Below are 10,797 nucleotides of genomic sequence, written 5' to 3'. Positions count from 1 at the left end.
GGGGGAGGGCCACAGGATGCCCCTCACCTACCTTCAGCTTCGGTCCAGAGCTCTCAGGAACCAGAACCACGAGATGTACCATACTACCAGCACCATGCTAGGGAACCACTGACCACCCCACCAGCCCAGGGCCTGGCAGCTGTGACACCATTACCACACCCCTGGGCTGTGGCCAAGGCTAGACAGGAGCCCCATGTACCTGGAGACATCTCAGGCCAGGCCAGGCTCAGCCACTGCCCACAGTTGCTAGGCTCCCTCCTTCCCCAGATCTGGGCTGGGTCCAGGTCCCTCACTAAAGAACTGCAGGTCATCAAGCACCCCTGAATTTTTCTTCATGCTGCAGCCAGTTTCAGATGGGCTGGCTGTCACCCACCTCCTGCCGACTACCAGAACCAAGGGGGATGGAAAATGGGTGGCTGGCAATGGGATGCTACCACCACCTATGCATCACCCAGTTCCCTGGAGGGAGGGAAAGAGACTGGTCCTCAAAGCCTAAAATGCTTTTACACCAGGAAAAAAGCAGTGGTGGCCCAGACTGTCAGCACTAGACCTGAGCTCTGGAGGATGTGATGTGAGGTGCACAAGCCCTGGGGTGGGGCCTGGCTTGGCCCCGGTCTTCCCCTCGCTGCATGGGAGGGCATGGGCAAATCATTTAAGCTTCCTGGGCTGTCTCCTCATCAAAAGTGCCGAGACACGAGAGACTTGCAGGCATGGATGCAGGGTTCCTGTGAGGACGGTGTGCGCACAGCAGAACAAGTGCTTGGCAGTGGGAGGAGCTCAGCAACGGGCAGCTCCGTCAGCCCCAACACAGCCTCATGACACAGATATGCAAGGTGGATGCAGAGAACCACACTGCCCATACCTGATGGGCAAAATCCTGACAGCACAGACAGGGTGGGGAGGGTAAGAAGGAACTAGATACCAGAAGTGCTGCAGCCCTGAGCAGCTTGTACAAGGATGGTTCGGAAGCCCAGCCCAAGCAGATTATACCACGATCCAGTTTAGCATGAGGAAGTTTAGCAGGAGAGAGGGAGGCAGGGGGACTGCAGGCCAAGATCCCGCTCAAGGGTCTCAGGAGGTCCCGGTGGGGATTCTTTTCATTACTTGAAAGTTCTCATGGGGGCTGACGATTAGCTCAGTTGGTTAGAGTGCGGTGTTATAACACCAAGGTTAAGTGTTTGGATCCCATACTGGAAAGCTGCCACACACACAAGAAAAGTTCTCATGGGGCAAAAAGCTGTTCTGCCTATCACAACATACCCACTTCCTTCCCCGCTAGAGAGGGAGTCCCATGGGATAGCCATCACCTTCACCTCTGTCCTGAGCCCAGCACAGTGCTTGGCGCCTGGCAGGGCCTCAAGAAACATGCTGCAGGAGAGGCAGGGCACCCAGCAGAGTAGGGCTGGTCAGCAGAACTGTGAAGATGAAAATGTTCTTTATCTGTGCTGTTCCATCCCGGAGTCTTAACTAGCATGACTGGGAAACTACACTCCTAACTGTGTAGTTTTAACTCTGGTTCACGGAAATAACTGCAAGTGGCTAGTGCCTACCACAGTGGACAGCACGAATACAGTATCCTGTGGCTGCTATCATACCGACCTCTCCCATGCAGGCATGAGGGAAGAGAGGAAAGGCATCTTCCTGGTCTGTGTGGTTCGGTGTAGTCCAGTGCAAAGGACGGGGCTAGAAAAACTGATTTAGCGCAGTCCTTGATTCAGCCCTAGGTATTCTAGGACAAGGAACAATAACCCAAACACACAAAATATAAGTTATTTACTTGATCACAAAACCCAGGGTTCGAAACTGAACTGAGCTGGCACTTGGAAAAGGGGACAGTGGCAGCAGAGGCCCAGCCGTCTTGCCTGGCCTCCCCCACCACTGCCAGCACCAGCAAGGTACAGAGTGGTGGCCAAGGGTGACCTCTGATTTCCGGCTCTGGGGTGTGTCACAGGCAGGGGACTTGTGGGAAGGCCCCACTGGTGTGTTGAGGACAGCAGGCACAGGTGTTCTCAGGGCAACTGCTGGTGAGGAGGATGTGGGCATTGCCACCCCGGCCTTTATTCTCTGGAGGGCAGAGACTGAGTCCAGCTGAGGGTCAGAGGGCTGTAGGACTTCTCATCTCCTCCATCTGTGGAGAAGGAGAGGGAGTCAGGATGGGGGTCCCGTTTCTGCAAAGGGGATGCCATATGACCCAGAAGCCCGTTGTGGGGGACAGCATGTGGTTTACCCTCAGAGTCATCACAAGCCTGGCCACCCAAACTCACTACCCACACACTGCTTGCCTCAGCCAGGACCAAAACCCTGGGCTGGCCCCTGGGATGCCCACCACCAGTGACAATTGTTTACAAGTACACCATGCTTTAGGTTCCAAAGTGTGTCTCCTCTCCTATCTTCTATCCTCCTGTCTAAAAAGGTTTGGTAATTCCCAAGAGATAGTTACCAAGTTCTCCATGAATGTACACTGAACGGCAGAACCAGGATGAGAACTCAGGTCTTGGGACTCTAAAGTCCAGTGCTTTACAAGAACTACTGCCTCATGCTGGAGACCCTGGACACACCTTGTAGCTAGTGACCTGGGTACTTTCAGGGTCTTCCATAATCCCTTTAATTCCCATAGCCCGCCTGCTTGCCCACAGAGAACCTGGCTTCACACACCTCCTCAGGACAGTGTGAGCATCTGGAGGGCCCCACAATTCTATGCCACAAGGGAAAGGGTACAAAGAGGGACCAACTCAAGGCAGGAGAGCCGAGCACACCAACCAGCACCTCCCCCGCCACTCACATCCGGAGGCATTTGTCCTTCCCGCCACTTGCCACTCTCTGGCCGTCTGGACTCCAGTCGACAGCATATACCTAAAACAAGGAGGAGAAAGGAAAGCAGGTGGTGAGGGGAAGAATGCCAGCTACAACTCTAGCCCCTCTCCTGCCCACAAGGGTGGGCCCTACCTCATCTGCATGGCCGGGCAGGTCTGTGGCCAGCTTCTGGGCCTTCACATCCCACACCTTCAGTGTGCTGTCACTGCTGCCACTGACCAGCAGCCGGCTGTCAGCTGACCACGCAATCTGGTACACAGCAGCCACATGGCCACGCAGGGAAGCCAGGTACCTGGGCCAGGGAAGACATGATGAATATTAGATCTTCAAGCATGTCTGAGGGGTCCCCTATGCCCACAGCAGTGGTCCACAAACCTGGCCACGTGTTAGAATTACCTGAGAACTCCTATAAAATCGCACTGCCTGGCCCCCACCCCACACCATTTTAATCACTCCTGGTCATTACTATTTTGTAAAACTTTTCCAAATGAGTTACTTCTAGGGTACGCCCCTTGCTAGGCCTCCTGCACAACTCTGCATGCCTTGGTCTCCAACACAGCCATCTGCCTAGCCCATTGGCCTGACATCCCCAAAGTAGCAGTTGCTTACTGACAGGTGGCATGGAAAATCAGTGCACCAGGCCACGTGGGACTTTCAAGTCACTACAGTCTCTAGCTGGGTCTCTCTGGACAAGCCACTGGGCCTGAGACTTGGTTTCCTTATTTTAAAAGGAATCGAATTCCCTATTTCGAAGTGCTGCTGTGTGAAAATACACAAGGACTGACACATAGGTTCCCTTTCAGCTCAACAAGCGTTTCCCTTGCTCCTTTTCTCCACTTGCCCAAGCCTTTGCCTCTCCTGCACCCTAATAAACCCCAAGGGCCTTGTGCCTCATTACACCAGGGCTTCTCTAACATTAAGGAATAGCAGAATCACCCAGTAACCTTATTAAGATGCAGATTCTGAGCCACAAGGTCTGGGGTGAGGCTCAAGATTTCCTCATTTCTATCAAGCTCCCAAGTAATGCTGATGCTGCTGGCCTGTGGACCACACTCTGAGGAGGGTGAGATGATGACTGTACCAAAAACCTTCCATTTCATCTTCTTCAGGGCTGCCGCACCCGTGGCCCTCTGGTTAGCTCTAAGATCATTTCTCTCCTTTGATATGAGATAAACTAGCATTTTCAGTGCCCACTTAGTGCTGGTCCTAAATATACCATCTCATCTTCTCATCTAATCCTTATGACAAAGCTGAGAGTAGGGGGTCTGCATATTACACAAGAGGAAACAAAGGCTTAGAAAATCCAAACACTTGCCAAGACTACCCAGTTAGTAAGTGGCAGTGCCCAGCCCCTTCTACTATTCACTCCTTACAGAGGGACGTCCCCCTCCCTCCACTCACTTGCCCGTCCTGCCATCCCACAGCTTGATGGACTTGTCAAAGGAGGCACTGGCCACGATGCGGGAGTCAGGAGAGAAGAGCACCTGGTTGATGAGGGCCTGGTGTCCCGTCATCCGCGCTAGGGGTTTCTTGTCCTCCGCTGGGGACCATAGGAATAAGGTGAAGTCATCCGAGCCAGACACCAGCCTCTCTGGGCCCTGGCCCTAGAGGAAGCAGAAAGCACACCATGTCAGAAGTAGTCTCAGATGGGAGAGCCCATCCTTGATTGCAAACACACACCACAGATTACCCAACACCAGGGACAGAGGCCAGGGCAAGGAAAAATAGGTCTGCGTGGGCCACTCACCCACAGGAAAGTCACTTAACCCAAAAGGAAAAGGAAACTCTACTGCACATGAAATGATTTCTAAGATATATAATTACGTGAAAAAGCAAGGTACAGAATGGTGTGTTAAAAGGGGAAGAATATCATATGCGGACTATATGTGTATTTGTTTGTATATATTGTACATATATACATGTATGTGAATAGATGAACGCTTCCAGAAGGAATGGATGACTGTGCAACAGAAATGGGAGACATTTCACGATCTACCTCTTTGTATTCTTTGATCTTTAGACCAAGTGAACGTGTTAAAAAACAACCTAAATAAAATAAAGAAGTACCTTGGGAATGCAACAAATAAGCAAGTAAAAAAACCAAAAAATAAAACGACTCCTGGTACATTAAGATGTTAGGACTGCAATCTAGATTATCAAGAACAACTTTTCAGAGGGCCGGCCTGTTAGCTCAGTTAGTTAAAGCACAGTGTTGGTAACACCAAGGTCAAGGGTTTGGATCCCCATGCTGGCCAGCCAACAAAAAAAGAGAACAACTTTTTGGAATAGGTACATTCTGAGCTGGGACTAGAAGCGGGTGGGGTCTGAGTGTCTGTGGAGCATGTTTCAGTGACTAGCTGAGGAAGAGCACAGAGCTGGAAGTGCACGCAGCTGGCACACACTCACCCGCACAAGGTTGTATCGGCTCAGTGCCCTCTCCTTCAACTCCTGCACTGTGTCCAGGTAACAGAGGGGAGAAGAGGAGATAACAAACAAGGCTGATTGGAAAATCCAACACAAAAACCAAACATCCCCGACTAAGCTAGAGAACTGACTCCTTCCCCTCTCCCCTCCTTCTCCTGCTCACTCACCGGACCCTTGGAGGTCTTGTGCATTAACTGAGGCCTCGGCGGGCTCGAAGGCTCCTGTGCGCAGGGCATAGTCAGTGCTGAGGGCCATAGTGTTCACCCAGTGGCCATGGCCTTGCAGAGTCCGGCACAGCACACCCTATGGTAGAGGGAGACAAGTAAGACACACACACAAACACGCCATTCTCCACTCTTGGGAGATCCACCCCATGGGATGGTGGCACAGGAATAAAAATCAGGACCCCAAGCCTTCTTCACTCGCTCACTGTGATCTGAATCAAATCACCCCTCTGGGCTCAAGTCTCTCCCCATTTGTGAAATGAGGACATCTGTCCAGAGCAATCTTTCCAAAAATATGTTTCAAAGAAGAGAAATGAAATACGTCAGAATAAAAGGGCTCCAGTCAAACAAGTTTGGGATATAGCAGGTTCAATAAAGCTAAGCCAGCTTCCTACAGCAGGAATTTCCAGGGCTTGATCATGCTAATGGGGACACAAGAATCTCCCTATGGTGCAGCACCAACCACAGCACAGAACACCTTGTTTCTGAAGCACCTCCCCTGACCGGGGCTCCCAGCACACATCTCGGAAACACTGGACTCGCTGATGTCAAGGTCACTCCCAGCACTGGCATCCCGTGATCTGAGATTTGCCAGACTGGTTTCTGAACCCTCCCAGGTCTTACATCATGAGCCCTCCAGACTTTGATGGTGCGATCCTGGGAGGCGGAGTAGAGAAGCCCATCCCCTCCCCACCGTAGACAGGTGACCGACTGGGTGTGCCCGGTGAGGATGCGCTCACAGCGGCCTGCAGTTGTGTCCCAGACCCGCACACTGCCATCCTTGGAGCTGCTGGCCACATAGCGGCACTCAGGATTCCTGGCAAGGGGAAGGGAGATGTGACCTCATTTCTGACCTGGCAACAACCGTCTGCCCACGGCACCTCCCCGTTCCCAACTCAAAGGCCAGGGCCAAGCTGTTGACAGCTTCCTGACCCCAAGACCTGGATGTACTGCAAGGCTGTTCGCAAGCGCCATAATGAACAACCTCCTCCTAAGCAGCAAGGCAAGTTGGGAACTGAAAGCCTTCCCCACTGCCTGCTACACTGCCACTGTCATTCTGCTGCCCATCTTGTCCCCTCACATAAAACTTCTCTGCATCAAGCAGGGAATGGGGACAGCTCTGATCCCCGGCTCCTCATCTGCCCCAGCTCGGTCAGTGTCACTCACGCATGGAGGGGCTCCCAGCTCAGGCCCGTGATCCACTTGCTGTGGCCGGCGAGGGTCCTGCCCACCTGCCTCCCTGTGCTTGGGTCCCACAAGAGAATCTGAAAGACAGAAATTCACTGAATAACCCTAACTTATCCCTGACCCCACAAAAAGTCCCCCATCTACTGCCCCCCACCCTACCCTCCCTGAATACCCCAGAAGTAATTCTAAACTGTCCCCCAGGGAGGGAGCCCCACATCCCTACCTCTTTATCCTGAGTATCACCTACCTGGCCATTCTTGCAGCCTGAGGCCAATTTTTTGCCATCTGGGGACCAGGATATGCTAAGGACCCAGTGTCTGTGTCCTAAGAAAGTGGGGTTGCAGGAGAAAAGAGGCACCATATCCATCTTTATCCCAAGTGCCTAGCAATGCCTAGCACACTGCAGGCACTCCTTACACATTTGCTGAATAAATGAACAATTAAAAAAAAGGAGAGATAAGGCTTTCTAGGCAAAGAGAGAACACGCTCCAAGTGCTAGGGCTATGCATCTTGCTGCAAAGATAACACAATCACTTTCTAATAATTCTTTATGTGACACACAGGAAAAACTGTTTTCATACACATCACCCTTGCAATTCTCACAACAGCTCTAAGGTATGGAGCAAAGTGGGAATTATCATTTTCACTTTCTAGATGAGAAAACTGAAGCTTAGACAGGGAGCATGTCCTACACACACAAGGTCACCCCACTAAGTCTGTGAAACAGCAGTGGTGCTCCACGTGTGGTCCCCAGACCAGTAGCATCACCATCACCTGGGAACTCATTAGAAATGCAAATTCTCAGGCCCTACCCCAGACCTAATGAAATGAAAACTCTGAGGGTGGACCCAGCAATCTGTATTTTAACAAGCCCTCTAGGTGATTCTAATGTGTGCTAAAGTTTGAGAACCACTGTGGCAGAGGCTGGATTTAAGCCAGGGTCTTTTCACTACCGGCCAGCCAGCTCCTCTCCACAGCCCCAAGTTGGCTCTTCGGTCCAGTCTCTGCTTGTTTGTAAGTGGCTGGTTGGGCTCAAGGGTATGGTCTCTACCTAGTAACAGGCAACTGTTAACCGGATGTTAAGGGGTTGGAATCTGCTCTGGGCCTCCTCAGGAACTAAAGAGCTGAGCCAATCAGCCACCCACGATTGCATTAAGACCTCCTGGATGGCTAACAGTATACTGACCCTTGCATGTGAAATGCGGTGTCTCTGTGCTGAGATCCCAGAAGCGCACAGTGGTGTCTCCAGAGCCACTGGCCAGGTACCTGGGGAAGAAGAGAGGCCACTTGACCTCTGCAGTGGTGGGTGACTGGTGGGGCCCACCCCAGTCACTGTACATGTGCATTTCTGCTGCCTATTCAATCATCTTCTATGAATGGAATCTGGACTAGACCCTCTCCTCTCTGAAGAAGGAGATATATAACACTGATGCCATCTGGGAAAAGACCCCGGGAGGCCATTTCTCTCCTCTTGCTTCCTAAAAGGAATGGGTACAGCTTTTGAAGTTTCCCATTATCCTCATAGGATTGTGAGAGGCAATTAATCCCAGTTTCACAGACAGAAAATTGATGGAAAGGTTAAGTGACTTGTCTTAATCACAGCTCAGAAGGGGCAGAGCTAACCTTGCAGCTCAGATCTCCTGAAATCAAGTCCAAGAAGGGCTCTTCCAAGGCAGGTGTCCTTGGCCACTGGGGACCAAGCTCCACTGGGGAAGTCCCTTAATTGCAAGCTGAGCCCAGAGCTCAGGTTTATGGTAGGCAACCCAAGGCCCATCAATCATAACTCTGGGGGACACTCCCCGCCCCAGTCAGAGACTGCAAACACATCCCTCACTCCGCACCCCACAATTATGCATCTGTCCTTACTTTCCCGTGGGGCTGAAGGCCACAGAAATGACGGCTTCGCTGTGACCCTCCAATGAGCTGGTGCAGCGGGTTACAGCCCGGACCCTAAAGATAGCCTGTGGCTGGTAGATGATGTCTAGGACCTTCTCTGTCTCCACTGCCTGGGACTCCAGCGTCTTCCCCAGTGAGGAGACAATCTCAGCATCGTGGACATAGAAAGCCAATGGCAGAGGATCCTCCTGGAAGGCAATGGTAAAGGGCAACTCCCTCACTGAAGGACATGCAGGGGCCACCTCTGCCAGGGATGCTCCCCACTGAGCTGTGGGAGGTGAGGCTGCTTCTTTTCAGCCACCCTGTGTGGGACACCCTCATTATTGCCCATTGAGCAAGACCTTTTTAATCCTTGAAGAGTAATCCTAGAAAACTTACGTATCACTTTGAAATCCTTTATCTGCATCTTATGACAACCCTGGGACACATATTAATATTCCCACTTGATAGACAAAAAACGGTGGCTCAGAGGAACTAAAAATTTAGTTCGATGTCTTTTTGCTATTGACTAATTCAAGTTCTTTAGAAGTCTTCAAAAAGAACACTGAAGTCCAAGATTAGGGTTAGCACAGAGCATTATACAGCGTTTTCCAAGCCACCATGCTCCACATGCTGTAAGAAGCAACCAAAAAGCTGGTTCAAAATGAAAGCTCCCTGCTTCACCCCAGAGCCCAGTTTAGTAAGTCCGGGGTGGGGTCCAGGAACTGCATTTTTAAGCACCATTCTCCACCACCCCCTTCCCCGACCCCCCGCCCAACTGAGGGCGGTATTTCCATAAACTTAGCTGGCTTAAAGCATAAGAGCATGGATTTTGAGTCTGACATATTTGGGTTGCATTTCCAAATCTACCACCTACTGGGTAGTATCGCACAAATAATTTAATCCCTCCGGGCCACACACTAAAATGGGGATATTAATACGTCCCGTCTTGATTGGCCATGACAAGGAATCAATGAAATATTGCACCCAATGCGTTCAGAACACTGCCTCTCCTCAGGTGGGCCCCACTGATCGCCCTGTAAAGCACTTTCACGCCTATTCCATCTTCTGACCCTCTTCAGAAGCAGTGGAGACTCACGCAAGGGCGTCACCCACTGTCGGTGAGTACTGGGGGACCCTGACCGCAGACCCTCAGCCTCCTGATCCCCCACCGGGCCTTCCCCCGCGCGCCGCTCACCTGGGCCAGCAGCGCGTTGCACACGAGCTGCAGCCTGTCCGGGGTGATATCCACGGGCACGTCGAACGGGGAGCCCAGCAGCTGCCCGCCCTCATCCTGGAACTGCACTAGCAGCCGCTGGACGTCGCTCGCCGCCGCCGCCTCCTGCGCGAACAAGAGGGGCGGGCGTCAGCCTCGCCGCCCCGATCGGAAGGCCCCCACTTCGCCTCCCTCCGGCCGCGGGGACCCGGCCCGAGCATCCAGCGGTGACGCCCCCGCCCCATCCACGCACACCCACCGCCGCCACCGCCGCCATCCTGCGTCCCCACGTGGAGGAGAAAAACCCTGGCGGGCCAGAGCGCTGCCGCCGTGGGCGGGCGGGCCCGCAGCCGGCCACATCGCCCTCTGGTGCTGTGGCGGAGAAATGTCACTCCGCGCCCGGCCTCGGGCTGGAAATGGGATCCCAGGTGTTCTTCCCTCCGGTCTTAGTTTCTCCTCGGAGGGGGTCGCCGCCTCTGTATTCAGTCCCTCCCGGTGCCTTATAGGATAAAGACAACCTTCTGACTTTTCACAGCAGGGATTCTTGTCCCGTTTTATAGATGAGGAAACTGAGGCTCTAAGAGGTTGATTGATTTTCCCCAAGATCACAGAAGTAGGAACTGCAGAGGACTGAACAGGCCAGGCTCTAGGCCCAGCACCTCTGCAGGGTGGCTTACAAAGCCAGAAACAACTATTGGGTTGAGGGCGAAATTACTATTCTTTTTTAAATGGATCAAGTCAATTAATAATCCTCGATGAGTACAAAACCAAAAAATGTCTATAGTTATATGTAAAGCAAATGTAAAGTTAAAATGCAAGTTAAATGTAAAGCAAAAATAATAGCAATGTGTCAGGCACTGTTCTAAATGCATTACACACCTAGCTCGTTTAATTCTCACGACAATCCTTTTCTGCCCATATTACAGATGAGGAAGTGAGGCAGAGAGCAATGAGTGTGAGCTCTCTAGTGGGAAAACTGAGATCTTCCTCAGAGACTCTTCTCTCCCTCGCCCAGAGTTTGGAGCTGTCAGTTCTGCCTCACTAACTCAGCTGGAA

The 10,797-nt window shown here is 52.0% G+C and overlaps 1 protein-coding gene across 2 annotated transcripts; it reads right to left on the bottom strand.

Annotated features, from left to right (window-relative positions):
- Window positions 1–1,758: 1,758 nt before the first annotated feature.
- Window positions 1,759–10,031, bottom strand: NLE1 (notchless homolog 1). Of its 2 annotated transcripts, none has more exons than XM_063111602.1 (13): window positions 10,001–10,031; window positions 9,724–9,867; window positions 8,517–8,734; window positions 7,837–7,916; window positions 6,898–6,974; window positions 6,630–6,727; window positions 6,087–6,279; window positions 5,406–5,541; window positions 5,221–5,267; window positions 4,216–4,418; window positions 2,947–3,106; window positions 2,783–2,853; window positions 1,759–2,128 (listed from the first exon to the last, which is right to left on the bottom strand). In XM_063111602.1, exons 1-13 carry the CDS (start codon window positions 10,016–10,018, stop codon window positions 2,116–2,118), a joined length of 1,458 nt encoding a protein of 485 aa, XP_062967672.1. In that variant the 5' UTR covers window positions 10,019–10,031; the 3' UTR covers window positions 1,759–2,115. The 2 variants fall into 2 exon arrangements, with proteins under 2 accessions (XP_062967672.1, XP_062967671.1); XM_063111601.1 differs by having other exon boundaries at window positions 9,995–10,023.
- Between the last annotated feature and the right edge of the window lie 766 nt (window positions 10,032–10,797).

The sequence above is a fragment of the Cynocephalus volans genome, chromosome 10 (assembly GCF_027409185.1).
Source record: "Cynocephalus volans isolate mCynVol1 chromosome 10, mCynVol1.pri, whole genome shotgun sequence".
Classification (NCBI taxonomy): Eukaryota; Metazoa; Chordata; class Mammalia; order Dermoptera; family Cynocephalidae; genus Cynocephalus; species Cynocephalus volans.
The sequence above is the reverse complement of the archived record's forward strand: the minus strand, read 5'-3'. Positions and strand labels throughout refer to the sequence as shown.